This window comes from Anabas testudineus, chromosome 13 (assembly GCF_900324465.2).
Source record: "Anabas testudineus chromosome 13, fAnaTes1.2, whole genome shotgun sequence".
In the NCBI taxonomy this organism is placed as follows: Eukaryota; Metazoa; Chordata; class Actinopteri; order Anabantiformes; family Anabantidae; genus Anabas; species Anabas testudineus.
The window spans coordinates 9399521-9423933 of record NC_046622.1 but is presented as its reverse complement, the minus strand read 5'-3'; the positions used below and the strand labels follow the sequence as shown (position 1 = coordinate 9423933).

The 24413-nt window shown below is 38.5% G+C and overlaps 3 protein-coding genes across 3 annotated transcripts in view; 1 reads left to right on the top strand and 2 right to left on the bottom strand.

The window, feature by feature from the left end:
• Window positions 1-176: 176 nt before the first annotated feature.
• LOC113168040 (TRPM8 channel-associated factor homolog) lies at window positions 177-7835 on the top strand. The gene is made up of 12 exons (XM_026369093.1): window positions 177-284; window positions 554-1246; window positions 1450-1666; window positions 1866-2163; window positions 2394-2695; window positions 3325-3499; window positions 3606-3700; window positions 4167-4377; window positions 5760-5996; window positions 6141-6364; window positions 6780-6893; window positions 7081-7835. The coding sequence occupies exons 2-12, from the start codon at window positions 603-605 to the stop codon at window positions 7321-7323; spliced, it is 2760 nt and encodes a 919-aa protein (XP_026224878.1). The 5' UTR covers window positions 177-284; window positions 554-602; the 3' UTR covers window positions 7324-7835.
• Window positions 7836-7885: 50 nt separating this feature from the next.
• On the bottom strand, window positions 7886-10506 carry si:dkey-243k1.3 (endonuclease domain-containing 1 protein). Its single transcript, XM_026369128.1, has 6 exons — window positions 10497-10506; window positions 10259-10375; window positions 10064-10164; window positions 9785-9899; window positions 9454-9610; window positions 7886-8828 (listed from the first exon to the last, which is right to left on the bottom strand). The coding sequence occupies exons 2-6, from the start codon at window positions 10334-10336 to the stop codon at window positions 8437-8439; spliced, it is 843 nt and encodes a 280-aa protein (XP_026224913.1). The 5' UTR covers window positions 10337-10375; window positions 10497-10506; the 3' UTR covers window positions 7886-8436.
• Window positions 10507-21088: 10582 nt separating this feature from the next.
• The window catches only part of dpf1 (D4, zinc and double PHD fingers family 1), a 33256-nt gene continuing 29931 nt past the window's right edge, over window positions 21089-24413 (bottom strand). The window contains 3 exon segments of the mRNA XM_026376758.1: window positions 21089-21159; window positions 22175-22256; window positions 22881-22993. Coding sequence (XP_026232543.1) covers window positions 21089-21159; window positions 22175-22256; window positions 22881-22993 — 266 coding nt within the window.

Genomic DNA, 24413 nt, shown 5'->3' with positions numbered 1-24413 from the left:
TGTTCCCTTTATTTTTTTGAGCAGTGTATATTACTACATTACAAGTGGTAAGGAGGAGGAGAACCTTTAACCTACAAAAAATGCTTGTACAGTTCAATCTGACCAATGAGGAAATATCTGTATCTTTGGTAAAACCCTCGCCACTGCCAACTGTTTCCTTAAAATAGTCCCTCCTGTTCTGTTCTCTAGCATTATATTGTCTTTCTTCTCTATTAACAGATAAGAGTTCTTAGTGTATTTGCCTTTTAAATAGCTGCTGGCTGACAATCCAAATTAGCTTTCAGGTAAATGTTTATTTGTGCTTTATTTGAATTTTTTTTTTAAATAATTTTTTGATAGCAACAGATGGTAAACTGTTGATTTATTTTCATTTTTTAATAACTTTAATGTCATCAATGTAAAACACATTTGTTAACAGTGGGAATTTCAATTTTTGTTATTATTTCTTAAAGCTGTGCATCTATTTCTAACCTAACTGACACAAGACGCCTCAGTCTGGGTTCCACTGTTAGTTGCAATTTATATCTGACTCAGTACTAAACTTTTTTTTCAGCCTCCACTTTCCTCATCCAACCTTCAGCTCCTCCATCCTCCTTCTAACCATGGCACTCCAGCACATTGAACCCCATCATGAGGCCTACACGTTCCTAATGAAAGGCTTGAGAGAGTTGGACTTCCGTGGTAATGCTGTTCCCTGTGACCTGCTGCTGACTGGAGATAAAGCCTTTCCTTTAGCAATGAACAGCCAAGGCCAGGTCCTGATGGCTGCCTCGCTATATGGCCGCGGAAGGATTGTGGTCCTGAGTCATGAGGTCTACCTGACCACCTTTCCTGCTCTGGTAGAGAACGCTCTAATGTGGCTCAGAGGAGATGGCTCTGACAACCTGTCTGTGGGGGTCCAGAAACATGTCGAGGCAGTAGCTGATAATTTCAATAATTCGCAGTTCCAAGTAAAAGTGGTGGAGGCCTTTAGTGAGAATCTGGGGGTTGGTGTGTATGTGACAGATGCCTACAGCGTGGGTGACGACCCAAAAGATCTGCTGGCATTTGTGAAAGCTGGAGGAGGAGTGCTGATAGCAGGTCAGGCCTGGAACTGGGCTGCAGGTCACCCAAAGGAGAACATAATCCTTCATTTTCCAGGAAATAAAGTGTCTAGTGTGGCAGGGATTTACTTCTCTCAACATTATGGTGCAGTAGAAATCCTGTGTGTCCACCCTCAAATCCCATCATCCTGGATGGCTGTTAAGTAAGTATATTCTTTGACCATGTCTCAGTATGCATCTGAAAACCTGAAATCTTATATGCAGCTTCACTATTGTGTATTGATAAAACCAAATGAAAACAATTTATTATACACACACATTATTATAGAACTAATATTTACTGGTACAAATCAGTCCCATTTTCAACCATCTCTTTACTGTTCATGATACTACTTTTCTAATACAGAGTTGGTAAGAAATTTGAAGATGACTTGGAGATCTTACTCAAAGGAATCTCTGAGTTTAAGCTCCAGAATGGCCTAGTGGCTTCTGAGGTCCTGGTCCATGGCCCTCTGTCCTTCCCTATTGGTACCACGGAGGACGGACGAGTATTTCTGGCAGGAGCCTACTATGGGAAGGGACGGGTGGTTGTGATATCACATGAAGAGCTTCTGAAGCAAGAGGTGGGTTCTGGTTTCGTAAATTTGTTATTTATTTGTGGAAGTCTATCAAAGAAAAACATAGAAATGTAAATAAAATGACTGTATATGAAGTGCTGTGCATGTTATTTGCTCAGTCAACTTCATATTGTTATGTTATATTCATACAAATATTTCTATATGATTCATACTGTCTGTTATGAAAATTTAACTTTGATTTCAGGCCTTGGCACCAGTTTGGAAAAATGCCATTGACTGGTTGGATAATGATCGGAAAGGGGTCATTGGTGTTTCGAAAGACCTCAACGCAGCCCTCCCCCACTTCAGCAAGTCAGGGATTAATTGTACAAAAACACAATTCAGGAAAGATTTGAGTGTATATGTATGTACAGCATACACTGATGAAAATGTGGAGGAAATCCAAGACTTTGTGGCAGAGGGAGGAGGCCTACTGATTGGTGGACATTCTTGGTGGTGGACAAACAACAACAGTGGAAAAAACCCAATGAAAGATTTCTACGGTATGATTTTGTGTAAATTGAGTAACTAATTGTTCAGTTCAATGCCACAAAACACAGGCCTACATCCATGCAAAGTATGTCCCAACCAAATGTGTAAATCTCAGTAACAGTGGCAGAGAAGAGACACTACCTTAGTGAAGCCTGCTGCATTTCACATTTCACTCAGCTCCCATTCATAACACTTTAAATCATGTAACAAAGAGCTTGTAATATATTTCTTGTACTTTCAGGTAACAAAATCCTGAACAAAATGGGTCTAAGCCTTCTGAAACAGACGATCGACGAAGGTTCCTACAAGGCGCCTGTGCTCAGCCAGGACACCACAGACAACTCCCACTTCTGCCACCTTCTACGCCGTGTTGCTGGTCATGTAATCAAGGGGGAAGAACTGACAAAGTTTGAGGAGCAATGCCTGAAAAGACTGGGCTCAGACTGTGCCAGCTACTTGCACATGAAGGCTTATGACTGGTACTCCTATACACAGGTGGTGTCCACTCTCACTGGCATCTTGAAGAAGGCTGGCATGCCACAGGTGAGCAGTGAATTATATAATAGTAGAAACACTAGCACTACTTCTTTAAGTAGTACACTTCAAAAAAATCGAAACCACTAGGTGCAGCTTAACTTGATTGCTATGTACTCATTTTAGTACATTTTGGCTTGAGCTGAAGCCACTATATTAGGTTAAATGCAGTACTGTAGTTGTTTAACTCATTTTAAAGTTACTCCTACAACCTGTACTGTTTAAATATCACATCATATAGGTCTGTATAATGTTTGTACGACAGATTGTTCAAATCAAGCTAGATAGTCCTGACAACTACCAAACTTGTTCAATGATCTAGACAAATCTTAACTGATCAAACCAACTGTTTAGTTGGTTAAATGTTAAGACAGCCCCTTTGAATTGAGTTTTTAAGTTGAAAGATAAAGCTAAGTTTTACAGTGCACAGTAGTCTTGGTTTCTACAATTACCTGCCTTAAATTATATAAAATATCTACAGGAGGTCGAATTTTTTTGAAGCTACAGATATTTTGCACTTCTGCACACTGTGAACAACATTTTTTTTGTAATCTTCAAAGTGTTTTATTTTTGCTTTTAGCCACTAAATTATTTTGTTCAGATTTTATGTTTTTTTTTCATTTGCACTTTCATTCAAGGTGAATGAGAAAAACCCTGTAAAGACTCCCAAAGATCACCTACTCCTCAAGATGGGGACAGCGCTCTTTGAGGTGTGTCAGGATCCTGATGCTCTGCTTCCCTACCTCATCAAGGACACACCCCTGACGGCAGATGTGTATAACCGAAGGATCAGGATTCATGTTAATGCATCAAGTAAGTCCACAATGTTGTGGGCTAATGCATGATGAAATATACTTTATAATGTGAATAATTACTTATATAAGTTACAGTTTTGCAACATTTGTGTGTTTATATGTAGAAATGGATCAGTGGATCAGTTCAGGTCTCTACCTTTCTCCTGGTATGAAGACTGACATAACCGTACCAGCAGAGATTGTCAACAAAGGATGGAAGGTACAGTTGACAAGATGACATAAATACAGTTAGTGAGCTCACATAAAAGCATAAACACCTTAGACAATGAATGATTGTCTTTTAATGGTTCAAAATTAGTCCTCATTATAACTGCAATTAGACTATGAACTAAACAATCATCAATATCAGTGTGCAACACAATGTTATCAAATTAGTTGTCTTTTTTTTTTTTTTTTTTTTGGAGTGTATCATAACTGCACTTTACAGCGACTGTTATTTGCCCTGTTATTTTTTTCTCTGCATCGTTATCACCTTCCTACCTACTGTTTGTCAGTCTACACTGCATAATGTCTATTTTATCTTTATATTATCTTTATTTTTACTGATTAATGTTGACGATTGTGTGTGTGTATTTGTGTTGTTATTTTTTGGGGGTCTTATATTTGAGCTGAGAGCACCTTTAACACAGCTTCTTTGAATCTTGAATACTCCATGTCGTCTTCAGGTCCAGATTGGCTGTCAAACTGACTATCTGAAGGCTGACAATTTGAAAAGAGCACCACGTGTTCATAAGCAATTCCCTATAACATCAGAGATGATGAAGGTGTGGAACCTCTGGGGTGGACTTATCTACCTTATAGCTCCACCTACTAAACAAGTGGTGGAAATAGAGGTCACAGTGCAAATGGCTGTATCTGCTCCATATTATAAATCTGGTAAGTGTGTCACTCACAGATGTATCAGTATCTGTGTTCCCAAGGTGTTTGCTACATTAATGAGAAGTTTCTATTCATTGAACTCAATCACAGAAAAGACATGAAAACATGTTATCTTCTTTCTAAACCATGAACTATGTGTTTTTCAAATATAACAAACTTTTTTGAATTACGACAATAAATTTAAGAATTAAAACAAAGAATTTTTTTCCAAAAAAGTTTGCATTTTTTACTAAAACGGTATAAAAACCTGTGATTAGTGAGTTCGCTTGAAACTTTAATTTCTCTGACAAAAGTACAAAGCACATATTTTAACTGTTTTTAATGAAGAATATGCTTTTGTAAATATAAAGGCATTAAGAGTTTGATGCCTGCAATATTCAAAAAATGATATAGGTGTAAGTTAAGATGGATTGTAGCTCACTGCTTAGTGACAAACTAGAAAAAGAAAATAATAGTCAATCAGTTCAAAAAGAATATTTCTTGTTGCAAGATTGTAAATAATTGAGTTCTTTCACCATCTTCTGTAGATAATGTTACAAAAAGATTGTGTGATTCTCAGGCCAAGGACAGAAATTACTGATGAATTTGCTTCAAACCCTCAGACAGCATTACTTGAGAAACCATCATGCTGCCATGATGAATATATTGACAGGGGGTCAAAACTACAACAGAAAAATACTCTAGCCCCAGATTCCTATTAGATGGACCCAAAGATGTGATTCCATGTTACATCTTGTTTTGAGGAACATCAGGTTGCCAGTGGCAAAGTCAAAAAGACCACCCAGAGTGTTATTAGCAAAACGAGCAAAAGCTAGCATCTGTAATGATATATGGGGGTGCATTAGTGTCTGTGGCACTGATGACATGTATCGGTGTAAAGGGATGTACTTTGTATTTGGGATTTTAGAGAAACATAAGATGCGATCAAGGCAACATCTTTTTTAAAATTATATTTCAGCAGGACAATATCAGGCCACATACTGCACATACTACAACAGTGGGGCTTCATAGACACACAGTGCATATGTTTGACTGGCCTGACTGCAGTCCAGATTGGTTTCATATTGAAAATGACCAGCACATAATGAGAAAGAGAATCAGTGACCACGACTATTGAGCAGGTGATATAACACAGAGGTAAACATGCCTTTTCCCAACTGTGTGTGCAGTGTGCTGCAGGCATCAAACTCTAAATTTAAATACTGAAAGTGTTTTCCTTATACTTTAATCCAAAAAATAAAGGTTCAAGCTAATCAACAAATCACAGATTTAGGTTTATATTATATAACAGTAAAAATCCACTTCCAATTTGGAAGCAGAGGTTTCTAGACAAACAAAACAATGTTTTTGCGTGTTGCTCATTCTTTTGTTCTCTTCAGGTGAGACAACAGCAGCTGATTGGTCCCTGCTGCGTACAGCTCCCTCACCCTGGGCAGAGTTGGAGTTTGAAAACATCATCCTTACTGTACCATCAGATGTTGTTCGGGGCCTGGAGCACCCTGATAAGTTGGCAGCGTACTGGGATGCAATCATGAGGGGCATTGCTGACCTGGCTGCCATTCCACATACATTTCCTCGCAAAGAACGTCTTGTGACTGATGTGCAGATTTCCCATGGTGAGCGTGTTTTACTATGGTAATGTACAGCATGTTTGTTTATTTATTTTGTTTTCAATTTAAAAAACTAGCAATTATTTATGTACTTTCTGTGGACTCATTAAAATGATCCTTACATGTAAGTTCCTGTTATATTTCATCAAGGTTGGATGCATGCAGGTTACCCTGTAATGGCACACATGCCCACAGCAGATGACCTGGTCAACATTGACAGTGCCAAGAGCAAGGGCCTGTGGGGCCCCATCCATGAACTAGGACACAACCAACAGAGACGCTGCTGGGAGTTCCCTCCACACACCTCAGAGTGTACATGTAACCTGTGGTCGGTGTATGTGCATGAGGAGGTGCTGGGGATTAACAGGGTCCAGGTGGAGTAAATTTATTTTACACTTTTGTTTTTAACACGAGGCTCAAAGGTCATTGTGACATAATTGCAATGTCACAATAATTTATATTGAATTGAATTGAATTGAATTAGACACGATACTGACATGTCATCATGTGCGTTGATCTGGAAAACCTCTCAGTATTATTGATCCAGATGGAAATATTTGTTTCTTTAGTTGATAAATGCTTCACTTTGTCAGTTGCTAACTTTGTGTGATGTTTGGTGCTAAGTGATGTGTTTTTGTTCAAAACCTGCTGCCCCCCCAAAAAAAATAAAATGCACTATTATATCAATGGATGGTATGAAAGACAGCAACTCATTTTTTTTTTCTTTGTTTGTATTTCACATTGACAATATTATTGCACAATCATCTCATTTCATCCTCTATAATGCAGGCTCAGGTATATATGGATCCAGTACAACAAAACAAACGGGTAGAGGAGTATGTTAAGGGGGGAAGAAATCTCCACAACTGGAACAAATGGGTAGCCCTGGAGACATACATGCAGGTAAGAGACAATCACTCTGGATTACACCCTGTGAAATTAGTATGTTTGAACTGCACTTACATAATGCAGACAAGACAAAATCCAAATGGGGCTGGTCTTAAAGCTAGTGTCTGACTCTGCTGATTATACACTAGAGAACAAAAAATGGTGAGGCAGCTTTCCTCTACCTTTTTCTCCTTCCATGTAGCTCCAGAATAAGTTTGGCTGGGATGCCTTTAAGAAGGTGTTTGCTGCCTACCATGGCATGACCAACATCCCAAATGACAACAAAGGAAAGATGAACCTGTATGCTGAGACTTTCTCCCAGACTGTGCAGATGAACCTGTGTGGATTCTTCAAGTCTTGGGGCTGGCCCATTGAAACATCCACTGAGGACAAGCTCTCTAACCTGCCTCTGTGGACTGACCACCCCATGGTCCAGTATGATTGAACTTCAGTCTGCTGATTAAAAATGCTGAGAGATTGATGTTATTAGTTAACTAACCTTGAACATGTATGATCCTAATAACTTGGCTGCTTTTTATTATTGCTGTAGTGACTTTGCTAAAAAGAATATTGAGTTAATGGTCTAGAAAGACCTGGAGATTGTACAATAAAAATGACAATTGTTGGTACTCTTAACAGAATCCGCTCTCAACTTGAGTGACTCAGCTTCTGAGTCTAAAATAATTTGTGTTTGAATGCTAAAATTCACAGCTGCATGATTCAGCATGACTCTTGTGCCAGATGTTTGTACTTGTTTCGGCAAATGATGTGAAAATGTATAGATTTTTCTTCTGTAAAGAAAACGTGAAGAGAAACAGGACTGGGAAGGCAACAAATCACATTATCTCTGATTCATTACTTTGTCCTCTTCCATTTAATAATTAATAATTTCAGTGGTCATTCCTTTTCATTTCTGTTTTAGTTAAATAAAGTGGACATCTGCAGTAAAGATAAAAGCCTATCAGTATTCATTAAAATTTATCAAAAGGTTTCACAGCAAGTAAGTCCATTGATGAATGCTCGCTTGGGTGGTAAGAACTGAAAAATTAACATTTCTCCACAAATACACTGCTTTAATCCTTCTGCTGCTGTCAGCACTGGGTTTTCAGATTGCACAACTGATTACTAGCTGTTCAGTCACATGATTTTGAATTCAACTTCTCAGCTCATCATTTGCTGCTTCATTCACAACACTAGTAAGAAGCACAGTCCAGACGAAATTACAAATTTATTATTATGTGACTCAGTATAAATATCTTTCAGTAATCATTTGCACTCAATCTCTGTACGAAAAGCTGTACTATATACATTATTTCCTCTATTTGGAATGTCGATTTTATTTAATATTGTAACCCTGAATGAGATGGCTAATCCATTTAACAGGACAAATAAATTAATGAATTCGCACATTCTGTCTAAGTTAAACAGGAATTAATTATTTTTTTTCATGTTTTTTTTTTTTAAATCAAAAATAGCTCTTAATAGTTACACAAATCTAATGTTAAAATAAAGGACAATGGCACTTTCAATATGTTTTCATTGTCCACCTGCCAATATCTTATGCCCTGCAGTTGTTATAAAACAACTCCCCTACTGGTTGATTGGAGAACTGCTGCAGAAATTCCCCCAGCTGATTCAAGGTGAGCTTCTCCACCAAGTTGGCCTCTGTGTTCCTTGCTGTGGCAGCACCGCTCTGAACAGGCTGATCATTGTTGTCCACACAGCAGTAGGCATTCCACACGTAGTCAGGGATATTAACACGCTTCACATTGTTTTTAACAATCCAGTTGTCTGCAGAGGGAATGGCACCAACCAGCACGTAGGCCTTAGAGCACTTTTGCTTGAAAAGATCAGTGAGCTGCGATTCATGCTTGTTCCAGGCGTTCTGATTCAGCTTGGGGTTCTGAGGAACCACGTTGGTCAGGGTGAAAGTGGCATTGCGGCTTGGGACTGTAAAAGAGGGATGGAGAGTAACATTAAGTTATGCAAATGATAAGTACAAGGTTCCTAATAGATAAAGTTTGGGCTGCACGGTCTGGCAGAGAAGGCAGTGATAGATGTACTTATTAGTAGCTGTGTCAGTCTCATTCCATTAAATTTCTATTTCTAATTTTACTAAAGTTATTCTTAACAATTCTTCGGCAATTAGTTGGAGGTACAATTTCTGGAAAAAAATCAAAATCCAGTAACAAAGTAAAATAAAGAAAATCACTTGAGAGCCCTAGAAACATCTGAACACAAAACTAACACGTCATCATGTTTGTTGATAAGGCATACATGTGAGTTTTATTTGTTAACAGGTTGTGGAGTTACAGAGAAACATTTTCAATCATCTGGAGATCTGTCTTCAACATCTGTGTATTTTTGGTCCTTGTCAACTCTGGAGGGAGATAACAGTGTTGACATGTTCAGGCTGAGCAGTGTGTTTTTGGAGTGTTTGTTCTTCCAAACTTACCGTGGTTGCCGAAAGACTCAGGGCCCCCCTGACTGTTGGACTCATCTGACACCTTTAGCTGATGAATACTGCCATCTGCTGCCCATCCCTAACCACCCATAAAACCTTAATGCATCCTACCTGCATGGTGTCCGTTGGGGTTGAGATGACCACGGTCAAAGCCAGAGTTTGTGTAGTCCTCGTTCAGAGCCTGTCTCTCCCCTTGGTAGACCCCAGGGTGGTCCTTGTCCAGCCAGTAGCCATCCTTCATCTCTGCTTGCCAGGATATGTCTACAAGCTATGAGGCACATTAAATACTCAACTTTAAACAAGCTGACGGCATCAGTAGGTCAATTGCAAACACAGATCCTCCAAGAAAAAATTCCATCATATACAAGATTCCTACTACTCTATAGCTGCCAAAACAGAAAAGGTACAATTAATACATTGACAGTAAAGTTGCAGCACCAACCTGTGGCTCTACAAACCACCTTTTCTCCCTCCCTCCTCCATTGCTGGGCTGGAATTGATAGGCAGAGTAGACAGCGATGCGATGGCTCGTGTCATACAGTGTGGCAAAGTGGTACCTGATGAAATGTAATGAGAGATCAGAAGTGTTGCCATGGAAAGTAAAGGCCACAGAAACTCAAAACTTAGTGCTGAGAATAGTATGTGGAATAGAGAAGTAGTGCTACATACTGTAGTACTGAAACTAACACTAAATTAAAGCACTCTTAAACCTTTTAATGACCTGTTAACAAATCGCTGACAGAGACGGGCAGCACCCGGTGTAGAGGCTCCCCACTGGGGCACCTTCTCTTTATAGAAGTACTTCATGCAGTCTGGCTCATCCTGAGAAAGACAGCAGAACAGTCTTTACTAAGTGAATCAAAACACAAAAGAGTTATTGGTCATTAAAAAAGATTTTTTTAAAACAGAAACAAACCTCAAAGCGCTCCACAACATCTGCACAGGCAGAAAAGAGGAGCGAGAGAAGAGCGCACGAAGTTACCAGTGTTTGCATTCTGGACAAAACTCTTTGAAATACTTGGTTTTGACTTCCCTGTAGAGTGGCATGAAAAAAATAACAGAATATTTATATAAGTGAAAAGGCGTACTCAGCATATGTAGGTCTGATGTCAGAACCTACGCTGTCACACGTGAATGTTTAAATTTCCACTCACCTGCTGGTACACCCGCCTGAGCCACACTGAGCGAAGTGAATTCTTCTTGCCTTTCACCTTGTTTGTCGTCTCCTTTTATCTGAACTCCTGTTCACACGTGATGTTTGTATTGAGATGAACCAGAATTTGACTGTCACGTGAGGTGTGGATGTGGACAACCAAGACTGAGTGTTTAAAAAATGGGACAGTGATATAGATGTACGGAGGCGTGGGACTCAGTGGTATATGTGACGAATGAGAGACATCATATGAGTGAAGAGGATGTTGTTATTTGTCATCAAAATGACAGCATATCATTTTACACACTCTACTGTATTATTTGTACTTGATAAGGTCTTTTATCTTTCTATTCTTTCAGTCTTAAGTAAACTTTTGAATTGACTCTTATTTGTGTATTTCTGCACTGTTGTATTGCTACTAAAGCTAAATATCTTCCACCACCAGTTTTAACGCTTGCTGTGGTATCCATCTCTTGCCTAATGCTTTATGAAATCAACTTTTCTAATGTATAATGGTCTATTTTTAGCTGCCGTCTAATTCCTTGGAAACAAGATCATCATCACAGTCATTGTAAGTCATACAGTAACTGTAATAATGGTGAGATAAGACATTTAAGCTGAATATGTTTCAAAGCATTTCATTAGTCACTGTACTAACTCCATTAAGGGCCACTTTGATGTTCATTTGTGTTATCTGATATCGAGATCACTGCCAGGAAAATTTACGACATGTGCATCTGGCAGATTCACTCACAATTGCTTACAGCCAGCTTGTTACCCTCGGTTGGGTAACATGGAGATATCTGTTCATATGTTGTTTTTCCCATGATCAAAGCAAAAACTCACACTTTGACCCCTCCCAGTTCTCTGGCCTGTACACACAGCTACACTTCCTGAACTACACTGTATACTATACTCAAATCGTATCTAACCTAAACTAAATTTCCTGTTATTTGTCAGGGAGAATACCTACTACTACTACTACTACTACTACACACACACACACACACACAAAATAAAATTAATCAGATTTTTTAAAATTTTGTTATGCAAAATCTTTCTGGTTCCAAATTCTTAAATATGCAGATTTAATGCATATTCCTTTTCCACTTAAGCAATAATTTTGCATGTTTGGAAGGAGGCATGGTTAGCCTTATCACTTTGCATCTCAGCTATGGCTAAACATTTTTCACTATATTCTTTTTACAAAACAACTGATTAATTGAGTAGCTAATCAGCAATTAATCCATAATGGAAATAATCAGTAGTGGCAGCCCTTTTATCTAAAATGGTGGCAACACATTGTTTTCTGTATTATTATATGCAAGTGCCACATTTGTAATTATACTTTCCAAACCTGGAATTAGGATAATTATTGTTTGTGGAGATGTCTGTTAACGGGAAACATATTCAGAATATACTGCAGCAACTTGCCACTAAAAACTGAACCTCTAAATCTGATCTGAGGCAGAGTTATATGGTTTATCAGCAGTTTAGTAGTACAACAGTCTAAAATTCTCCATTCAAAGTAAAGTGCTGCATACAAACTAACAGTAAAAGTATAAAAGTATGAAGTATTATCAGCAATGTTGTTGAAATATGAAATGAAAACATGTTTTTTCTATTAAGAGTGCCCTGTGACTGATTATCATTGTTACTATTATTGGTGTTAGTAGTGGTATTAAGTTACTCCTGTAACTAGTCAAACTGAGCCTTAGGCTGCCAGTATCAGGTATCAACTATAGTGACAACTGTCAGATAAATGTAGGGGAGTGACAGGTATGGTATTTAATTCTAAACACATTGGGACAGTAACAGAAGTATAAAGTAGCATATAATGTAAATAACAGTAGTAGAAGTACTTTATAATTGTGCTTGGATACAGTACTGGGTAAAATGTACTTCATTACTTGCCACCACTGTTGACATAGCTGAGGTTGGTACACTTTCACACAAATATGTAGTGGAAATATAAACATGAAACAATAATAGCAGATGCAGCAAACAAACATCTGAAAAACAGATTTAGATGTGAATAAAGTGCTTTTGGAATATGTTCTCAATAACATGTGAGTGCTCGGACAGAAACAAAAACTAAAATGTGAAGTGATGACTGCAAAATGATCCAATTTAGAAGGCTATACTTGTCATGGAAAACTAGAACTATGGACTTCCTGGACCTCCTAAAAACTCCAAATTAAGCTTGATTATTTATAGTCATTTTCAGTGGTCCCTAAAGTGGTTTAAAAAAGTAACCAAAGACACTGAAGCTGGTGCATAACAGGGGAAAAAAACACAAACAACATCAGGGATAAGATAAAAAGACTGAGGCTTTATTTAATCAGCCTTGTATTTTCCCATTACTCTGCTGACATTCATTTTTTCACATTAACCAATGAGTGTAAATCTCACAGTACATGGCTGCAAGACACTGCACGACAGCACATGATGTTATAACTGTGTTTGCTCAGTGTAATTGCTTAATTATTAACAGAAATATATCAATGCAGTAATTAATGAGCTGTACTGTTTGGCTAATTTCAGATGTAAATAGTGTAAACATCCAGAGAAGGAGGAAAAACTAAGGACTCTGTTAATGGGACAGATGTGACAAACCTGCATGGGCTGATGTTGTATAGCAAAATAAAAAACCACATATGAAATTAAATTATTAATCTTTAATGCTTAGGCAGTGGATTTTTAGTTTGCATATTGAATTAATTGAAGGTGAATGTACACATCTGACAGTTTTTCATCAGTTTTCTATATTTGTGTGAAACAGAGCTGTTATTGCAGACATTGGCCTCTAGGTTGCAGTGTTTAATTATGATTTCAAGTTCAGCTGTAAAGTCTGTCTCTCTTCTGTCAGTGCTTTTTCTATTGCAGATTATTCAAGCGTTCATCCAAAAAGAAAATAATCATTCTGCTAACCGATGATCCAGTCACTGATAGGTGTTACCAACACTCTAAACAAGTAAATTACTGTTTTGTCTCAATAGACAGCTTCAAAGCCACAAAACACCTTCAAAGTGCAGATTGTGGCAGATAATCATTAAAGATGACACTCTGAATGACAAGAGAATGTATTGAGCTGCCACTATGATGAATTTTAGTAGCATCTTTTATGTTTTTGATTTAGCCCAGAAGTTAATTTGAGTGGACTGCATCTTTAATTGACTTGAATAGCACTTTGTCGCCCTGAAAAGATCACAGAGAGCTGGGATCCCCAGACACAGATTTAGCCTAATCCTTGCCTCAAAAGCATTCTTAGACGCTGTCTGTCAGTGAAAAGAAACTCAGTCTAAAACTTTATATGAGAGAAAACAGGAAACATCAATTTTCACATGTGAAATTTAGCTTGTGATCTATTTTCTGAATTATTAAGATTATTGTTTTGGTTTTTAGTGATTGTTTAAAGTGGTCCTCATTTAAATTTGCCTGAGAATTATAGAGCAAGGTTCTTTTGTTATATGCATTACTTCTAATGTTCATAAATCTGAAGGGTTCCTCATAAGGAAAATCATAAATGACATAGTTGGAAAAGATATGGTAATGGTTTCCTTCCAACTCAAAAGTTATAAGAGTCTGAATCTTAACCTGTAACACTTTTTGACAATTTGCTAAATGATCTCTGCTAATTTTTCTGTTACATCAAATACTACTTATTTCAGTGTTTTTAAATGTCTCACGCTTGAATTACTACAAAACGTAATAAACTAAATATTAAAATGAAACAAAATTACCCTTTGGTAGCATATCAACATGCATTGAGGGTTTTCAAAAAGACTGTATAATAAGTAATGTACATTTGTACAAAGAAATGTAGAGACGAGCTCATGTACATAAAATCCTGTATATTTTATATGTTCACTTTGGCACAAACAAGTGTACAAAATGTTCATGTGACAAAAAGTGCACATCATTTGTATATATTTGTGCACCTTCATCAACTGTTCAAGACCAAATTATTGCAAAGAGACGCTTTGCAAACGCAATACTGTTCTACATATTGGATTTTAATAAGATCAGATGAAAAAAGATTATTACAAAACATCTAAGCACCTATGGGGTCTATGGACACCCCAAACAATGCTGAGGCAAAGTGAGTATCACATATGAGTTAATGATCAATTTGGACAAGTCTAGTTTTTCTATGGACACATGTCAAAAATGAAAGAAAAGTAAAAAGCATGTAACTGTAATTTCTCACATCAAGATTTCCAAAAAATACACTATTTGGCAAAACAAGCACAGTTGTAAGACTCCATATGACTTATTGGAGAGTGTTGTCCTGGCATTTAAATGAAGTTTCAGGTGGAGCAGGTTGTAGCAACTGGGTGGAAACACTGAAGTATTTCTTGTACAGTCTGACTGCAGCGCTGCTGAGAAGGCAAAAAGGTGAGACTGCGTCTTTCCACACACTTACCTCTCTGTCTGCTCCAAGGACAGATGGCCAGACACACATCTCAGCCCAGAGAGAAGAAGGAAAGAGAGGGATTCAATCAGACACTATGGATGTCTCCTCCACTCCACCAACCCCGTTTGCTATTGTACCCCCTTCCTCCACTCTTCCCCCACTTTATCGTTTTCTTTCATTCTTTCATCTATTTAAGTCACTTCATTTCAGATGCATTCATACATTTCCAATATCTTTATGTATGAGTCTGTCTCCTTCCTCCTCACCTCCTCTTGTGCCTCCTTCCCTGCTCCCCCTACTTTCTTTCTCCCTCTGTCTTTCTCTTCCTCTCATCCTCATCTCTTCCAATACTTCCCTCCTTTCTTCCTTCCTCCTTCCTTATCTTCCTCCCTCCTTCCCTCCCTCCATCCCATTACTGTAATCCATCACTCTGCCATAAGCCACCATGCAAACAGGCCTCATGGTTACCATAGCAACCACCTCCGGCCCGGCAGTGCGCAGCCCCTTTCTGATTGGCTGGCAGGGCCTAGGCAGTCTCAGTCTGTCTGGGAGATGTGGTAATTGGCTGGGAAGCCGTACACACACATGCACACTTGTACACACAGAAACACACTCCACATACACACAGTACAGTATTCACACATTGAAATACAGTATGCACATTCTCACACATGCGCACAAATACACACACATATAAACACACTTGTGCTTACTCTGGGCCTAAATAAATATACATACACATATTGTATTGGATATTGAGTGGAAACACTCACACACACACACACACACACACACACACACACACACACACACACACACACACACACAGCATAAACATCCTCTGAGACATGAAAGGGAGACTGGGGTCAGAGTAATGAAGCTCATAAGAAGATGGGGGCTCTAGGCTGTGTATGTGTGAGAGGGTGCATGCAGCTTACAGTATGTGTGTAAAAGTGCATGTTTGTGTGCACGCATGTCTGAGTGTGTGTGTGTGTGTGTGTGGGTTTCTGTATGCACAGCATGGTGGGGGTTGGGGGTGGTGTTCAGGATTTTGGATAAGGTTGGAGCTCTGCCAAAGGATGGATGGAGGAATTGGTTTTTTCGGAGCATATTGTTAAAAATACCTATATTCCCCCAAGGAACCAAGTGTGTGTACTAGTTTTCGGTTTTCTGGCTTCTGGAAGGAAGCGAGGAAGGAAAAAATGGAATTGTTGATCAGCTTGACTTCACCCTGCTGCTGTTGCTCAGCCAGGTCTGGCCAACACAGCAGCTATGATGAATGTCTCATCTCCAGGAATACATCACAAATAGCAAAACTGTACCTGCCCTGAATAGCAAAGTGTATTCTGCAGTGTTGTTCAAAAACAATTGTGGACAATGGGACTGCTTTGTCCCCAATTCCCACTTTTTAAGTCTAGCTATACAAGAAAAACAATGCTGTCCCTTAATCTTTTGTCATTTCATAGCCAATTTGTTCTTTTTTCAAACACATAAAACAGCAAAAAATGAATATTTGTGTAGTGCCGTGCCAAAAAAAAAAAAAAAAGAATAAAAAAAACCTTCTGGAGAATTTGTTTAAGCTCTAAAGTGCATTTAAATTGGCAATGATAATTCTGTGTTTGAAAACTGACTTTGAACAGACTGCTTTGATAGATTGTTATCAGCACAGTGGAAAGAGGAGAAAGTGGTTGTTGGCCTCATCTCCCAGCCTGCAAATGTAACTGCTTGTGAGGGAAGAATCGTGTGGGCTAGAAAGTCCTCCCCACCTGAGAAAAAAAATGTTAAACTGATTGGAAAGCTGTCCTAGTTGGCAACAATTCAGACAAGCGGACAGGCAGACAGGCAGACTGACTGCCGTCCAAAAATGCACAAATATTTAGTGATTTATACTGCAGCAACTACAGCAAATAAATGCATGCACACAAACACATACACACAATGACAACTTAAAGGTAGAGGCCATTTTTCAATTTCATCTTTTTAATGGAAAAAATGAGTCAAGGGAAGAGAAAAAAAACTGGGTAAATTGAGAAAGCCTGATGAATTCACAGATAGTGACTGACAGCAGTGATGACAGCAATGCGGTCACAGTCCACATTTCAAAGCATTCCCAGGTAGAGGAGAAAGAGGGAGCGAGAGACAGAGAGAATAAGAAAAGGGGGAGGAAGCGGGGGTTAAAAAATGTCAAAGAAGATTTTGTCTCTTCCTCTCAAGGTAAAAAATACAAATGAAAAACTCATCTTTATCCAGTGTTGTTTACAATAGACAGTCACATTGAAAAAATGCTAAGATTAGAAACAAAAAAGTGCACCCGCACTCGCACACATACATACTTACAATTAGTTTCTTATTTTTGGGAAATGAAAAAACAAAACAAAAAAAAAAGTGCAAGCAAGATCACAGAACAACAATTTACAATAGAGGCCGAGAATGGCCTAAAGTCTCAACCCTCTGACTTGAGCCAGCCTACAATGGAGAGAGATGGGAGTAATGGCGTCAGCTTGAGGCTTGGAGGTTCCTGGTGAGGCTTTGTCGCCACCACCTTGGTTTTCCATTTGTACAAAGGGAAGGCTTGAGTTTAATTCAATAATCACATGGGCACCCATGCTTCCAACATGGCTTCCAAACCCTCCCCGAACAGTACAATCAAAATAGGTTTGACTCCACCATGCTCCTCCTACTAAGTGCCAGGAAAGCTCCCGATACAAAGGCTTTTCAGTCACCATCAACATCATCATTATGCTTCATTCACACAAACACGATCCATTATAGTCAATTCAACATTCACCATCCATTTCATCATCAAACATCTTTGACGCAAATGCATTTCAAACCTTGTTTTTAGCTCTGATTGGTTGATGGAAATAAACATTTCTGATTGAATACAACTCATTTTGTTAATGAATATGACACAAATTCAACACAGTGAAATAAGAAAACTTTGTAATGTAAGTGCCTTGTGTAAATGTGTGTACTGAAGTACACTTTTGTTGTAATCTGTACTCGATAATACAATCCTCTAGCAGTGCTGTGCCATGCATGTGGTTCCACTGAGAAGAAAATATCTGCAGAATAATAATAATTCACTATTTTGGTTCACTTTGCTTTTGTCTGACCTTCCAGTATTCATAAGTGGTTACACACACATACAGAATACAAACTCACGCACGCACACATACACACGCAGAGAGGCATGAACACACTTGGAGAGCAAATGCAGCCACGCTGTGCAAAATGTGAAGAAACACAGCTTACAAAAACCAAACAAGAAAACACACAGGAAATGAACAAATGTTAAATATTATTTCTCGCTGTTATTTAAAAAAAAATCAATACTGGCAGGAAATCAGAAACATTTCAGGTGTCATTCATGCATCAGTGGAGTTCCATTGAATTGAGGGTTAGCACAGTATTTGCACCTAATGTCTTTCTGTTTCTGGTACATTCTCACAATCCATCTGATCTTGTAAGTTTTCCTTCTAGAGACATAATGCAGCATTAAAAAGAGATGATTATTCAAACTTAAACCAACTAAATTAAAACTGAATCATACTTTGATCTCCCAGAAATATGAAATACGCAACAGTTTGAAATGGCATTTGTTTTGTCCTTTAACACTATATTTACAGCTACTGTCTCCAAGCTTAAAGCTCATAGATCATTGGATGGATGCTTTCTCTATACTAACATAAAACCTTAGAAACATTGTCCTAAATCAGCAGTTGCACATCCGCTAGCAGTCATTCAACTGTAATATACCATATCAAGTTGCCTTGAAAAGTGAAACTTTTCAGGATAAACTTAATGGGCCTTTGGGCAAAACTACATTATCCTCAGTGCAAGTTCACAGGAATACATGCTAGGTGGCTCGTAGGATTTCTTTATATCCTTAAAGAAAGACTCAGCCTCAACATTAGTGCTGATCTTTAATGACGGCTTTCAAAGATTCCTACCTATGTTACGCTCTCACAAAGCAGGTGGCCTCATATTCTGAACAACTAAACAATGATAAAACAATTTGTTTAATTTGGCAAGAAGCAGAGCTGGCAAGCTAATTCAACACACCCGTTTTTTCGACTATGGGAACTCACTGATTCATAACTGAACTTGTACTCACTGCCCTGTGTTTTGTTTACACTGTCCTCTGCCTGGTTTGCAGACAGATACATGCTGGCAGCCTTCAGTAGGTGGTTCTGTGTCAAGTTCCAGCTGATTGCAAGGCAAGGGGTTGGTGCTCACAGGGCTAACATCTGTGATTGATCAAACAAATTAATCGTAATATTTCAACTACAAGACACACAACAATTTGCAGTACTGTATATTGTTTTCTGTCCCACTGTTGCCTTTCCAATGACATAAGTTCACAGAAGATTTGGGTTCTGGGACGCCCCAGGTTCAAGTCCTTAAGTTCCCATATTTGATAATAAATTTTGACTTTAACTCTAGCAACTTGAGTTTTAATTGTTCAGTACTTTTGTGTTTTGGTACCAAAAGCCATCATTTATGTTAATAAAGCTAATGCAGCTGTATCTTGCTTGGGCATGTGTAGAAGCAGTGTATTTTGCTATATTTTTCATACTGTGACCATATTTCGACCAATCTAGATCCAATATAGATCAAATCACTTGTAAAAAATGAGGATAAAAGTGTAACTTGTTTTTATTACAATTATGCAACAAAGACAATTATGTATGTTTTTCCCAATCAGTTAAACTTTTCCTTCGTGTTCATGTAGAATTTCACAACCAAAGCTTGATTTTTTTTAAAGCAATGACTTTGTACAACCTCTGTCAAAATGCCCGAGGAAATGCTGACTTTCCTTACATTCACGTAACCTTCCTTTTACTGAACTACTCCCTGGCATGGAGCTGGCTACAGTTACCGTAGTGCTCAGATAAACTCACACAGACACACAGGCACACAGTTTAAAACACACCCAGTTTGGCCAAAATAGTTCATCACAAACACATTATTGCGAATTAAGTGTGCTTTTTTTTCAATTTCAATTAAAAGTCTTTAAAAACAACCAAAAAAACAACATGCAAATTATAATAAATAAAATAAAAAAAGGTAATCATAAAAAAGACATTTTCAGGCCTCGGCTTGGGCCACATAAAGATCTGCATTGTCCACACATTAATCCTACATTCTTAACACAAAGATCTTGCACACCAAGCACCAGTCTCGCATTGGCTTCACAGTCAGTGTTTCATAGATGAGCAAATAAAGGTCAGGTAAAGGAGTTGTGAGAGAGATGCTAAGCCTAAATTGTCTTTTTTTTAAATACATTGTCTTATCAGCGATAGCTGATTAGACAAAAATCCATCTCTCCTCTCATCTGAGGATGAAATTCAGTGTCAATCCCAAAATGCATCATTCATTTGTGGAACCCCATGCAAGGAGATACGACAGGATGAGGTCAAAGATGGTTTGAGGTCCTGACCAGATGCTCATTGTTTGCCAGTGAGTGAGGAGAATTTTGAAGTGTGTAGATAGAGAATCAGTCTGAATTCTGTACAATTCACTCGCCCCTTGAAACTGCACAGGATAGCGGGCCCTGCAGACAATAATGGAGCGTCTCAGTTCTCGACAGTAAAGGACATAGGGAGTAAATGAAATTTTGGTTTGGTGTATATTTCACAGTTGGCTAACACTGAAACATACTGCTCCATGGTTATCCAGGGTCTTCCAAGTCCTGTCCTCGGCCTAACACCTATCCATCTTATTAATTCTCACTCACTACTTGACTGAGTTGCAGCTGAAATCATTAGGACTCTTCCAAGGGCCCTTAAGAGGGTTCCTGTGGAGTAGTATGCCTCTGAAGTGCCCTTGGCAGGCTGGAGTGTGTGTCTCGCTAGCAAACTTATTGCCAGCTGATGGATTCCTCTGTTGAGACAGAGCAGGAAGAGGGGAGTTTAGGTCAAGCACAACAGGGAATATGTGTGACACAAAAGGACAGAGGTTGGCTCGCCGCTGTAGAGATGTTAAAGAATGGGTGCGGCGCTGTTAGGGGCTGTGTGCTCAGTCATGTCAAAGGTCACGGGGCCAGATTGTAGAGGATGTAGCAGAGAGTGGATCCGAGGAAGAGGAGAGGCAGCTGAGGCACAGAGAGGGGGGACAGAGAGGTGGTTGGGGAGAGGATGAAGGGCTGAGAGGATGAAGCGCAGCTACGCAGATTAAGTGAGGGTGATGTAGGCTGAGGCCTTTTCCTTCAGTTGTCTCAGACACAGATGACAGCTCCAGCTTCCTGCAAAATACACACACACACACACACACACACACACACACACACACACACACAGCACATCACAGATCAGAGGTTCAATCACCACTATTGTAAAGCCCTGTGGATTAATCCCTTATTTCAGACAGAGCGTTAAGTAACACTGTAAATTAAAGCTCCATGTTGAAACATCACATGCTGAGCCTGTGGTGTGTGGATGCAGGGGATTTCACAACTAGTTTGGTTTGGATTTTAACATGGGATTTGCGATAATCATTAAACATCTACTTGAAAGGGATGCTAAAATGCAACTTTCAACCTTTACACTTCAAAGACAATGTAAACCCTGCTGTATTGTGCCTAAAGGTGTTGTGTGAGCATTAACCAGAGCATAAAAATATAGGTTTTTCTCAGAGCAACCATGTGAGACCTGAAACTGGGCTCTTCTTGAGTGTAAACCTAAAATAGCTGACTACTGCTGAAAAATGTTTCTTCTAAATCAAAAGCATTGCGTGTGTGGGCAGAGCATGACACTGTTAGTGAGTGTTGAACACAAGTGGCACTGCAACTGTATTTTCAGCCAAATGACACTTTTGCCATGGAAACAGATTATCTTTTCTACTACTTATTTCCATGACAACACCATCAAACATCCCAAGGCAGCCATCTTACGTGTGGTAGGAAAATGACAGCTTGATTTAAATAGATGTACCTGCACCATTTCAGTGATTATAGACACAATATCAGGACTCTTGCAGCCCTGTAAATACAGATTAAAATGTCTCCTGAGGGTAACTCCATACATGACGGGTTGTATTGTAGTTATTTCTTTCACTTCTCAAAAGTCAGCACAAAAATAGTGTGACTGTTTTGACCTGGTGTTTCACTCTCCTCACTTTGTATTGTATCTCACCACCTACAGAATTTTTTTACTGAAAGCAAAATGAGGTTCCTTCAGTTGTTCAGTCTGACCCAAATCCTGCTTTGCAGCATCTACATTAGATTACAATGTTTGCGTTCTGTTTATTTGTATACATACCCTCAGGTGGTTCAGACATGGGAGGGCTCAGACAGTACATGTGGTAGCCTCTGTCACAATCATCACAGAACAACAGCTGGTCCTAGAATAGAAGAGAATACCCACATAAACAGATGTGATTATATGGAGATAGATTTATATTTATATAAATCAAGAAGTGTAGGTGTGATATGCTGCACTATGCCTACATGTTCTATTCTACACAGTTTACACAGTTTATACTCTCTTCTTGTGAGTTGATTATCTGCATTACCGTGTGTGTAAATACAAATACCTGCTTACTCCTGAGGAATTAAAAAAAAAGCTGCATTATTCCAGGTTGAAATCCATACATTCTCAGCTTTTAAATCTTTTACATCTCAGTGAAATTAATTCTGCAACACTATATCCCAGTGGTTAGAAATCATCCTTCAGCTAGAGGGATCAAACCTTAATGCACTCAAGCCTATGAGAAAACTACTGAATCTAAACTAGCTCCTGGATCACTGTTTGAAAAGTGGATTTTTCAAGGTTCAGTATTAATATGCTCTAAGCTTGCTCAGGAAGACTTTGAAATGTTAAGGGGTTAAGGTTTCCAGTGTAAACTGTAGTATGTACAGTACTCACAGTATCTATATACATTACATGTTTGTGTGTGTATGTGTGTGTGTGTGTGCAGCCACATGTGTGAACATGAGTCAACATGTAGTATGAAGTGAGATCCTACGTCGTTCTCAGAGGTGCCACACAGGCTGCAGGACTTGCACTCGATGCACTGCCAACGATAAGTCCTCACCGCAGCCGTCATGTTCACTGTGAACTGCAGACAGGATGGGTGGCCTGGGTGCGCACACACACACACACACATACACACACACACACACACACACACACACATGCACAGACAGACACATACACACCCACGCAACATTTTTCACCATAGCTTTCTGTATTTTGAGGATAATCATCTGTCATCCGCATCTTCTATTCATCCATCAGCTTGTTTGCTTCATACGTAGGTGATTTATTTATTCTAAAATAGGACTTCAACAGTATTGTTTTGCAGATGTGAACATTATATCACTTGAAATAGCCGATTTTTGCACAGCATCGTTCTTGTTATTACATGGAAAATGTAGAATGGCATTGTGGAAAAACAAATACTGTATATAATATAGCAAAGGTAAGGAAATATAATTTATTTGAGCCTGCTCAGGATATATTGATTTTGTTTTGAAAAATACAATAAAATGTTGGAATCTCAGTAAAAGGTAACAAATCTAAAACAATCATTTTGTAGGAAAATAATCTGTTTTTACCACTCTACTGCAGTCCACGTCCATGCCATTTACCAAAGAATCTCTCTTTTTACTCTATTATTTTCGGTTTTCCCTGAAACTGGTTGTTACATGATTATAGGAAAATAATGTCATCCTCATTTCCTGACCTTCATTTGTCTTGTATATGAGTGGTTATAAAGAAGAGGACCATACCAATGTACTGCATGCTTTAGCCCATTCACTACAAGTCACGTACATCATTTTAGTTCTCTTTTTTATTTTTCAGATGAAAAGAAACACGTTGGGGAAAATATATATATACAGTACATGCAATAAAGCAATAAGTACACAAAGTTTGTACCATATACACTGCAATCTCTGCATGTATACATATAACCATAATTTACAAAAAAGAAAACGAAAAAACACAACCACATAAAAAAAGATAATAATAATAATACTTTAACGCTAAACTCTATTCCAATAAATCAAAATACACACTAAGGAAGATCATTCTTTCACAAACTCATCTAAGTTACTTCTAACACATCGGGCATTCTCTCAAAAGAAATAAACAATGATTTAAAATATCACAATTATAAAGTGTTGTTTGATGTACAAAAAAAGCCAGAATTGAAAAGCGTGCAGCATACAAGATTCGAAACAAATTTGTTTTGTTTTTGCCAGACAAGGTCACACCAAGATTACAGCGGATTGAATCCATTAATATTTTAATGTCAAGAGATGTTTCTGTTGAACATGACCACACTAAGAGAAAATAAGCTCCAGAATGAGCAGGAGAGTTATTTCCTGACTTTGGAAACGCCTTGCACACTGCAGGTATTGTCAAATATTTATTGCATATAGTGGGAGCTATACATGCAGTTTGTTAAATATATTGAAATTGGATTTGATGTATTCGATACAGTATTTTTTGGTATTATACAAAAGCGTATAAAATCCAAAAGGCAGTTCCCACT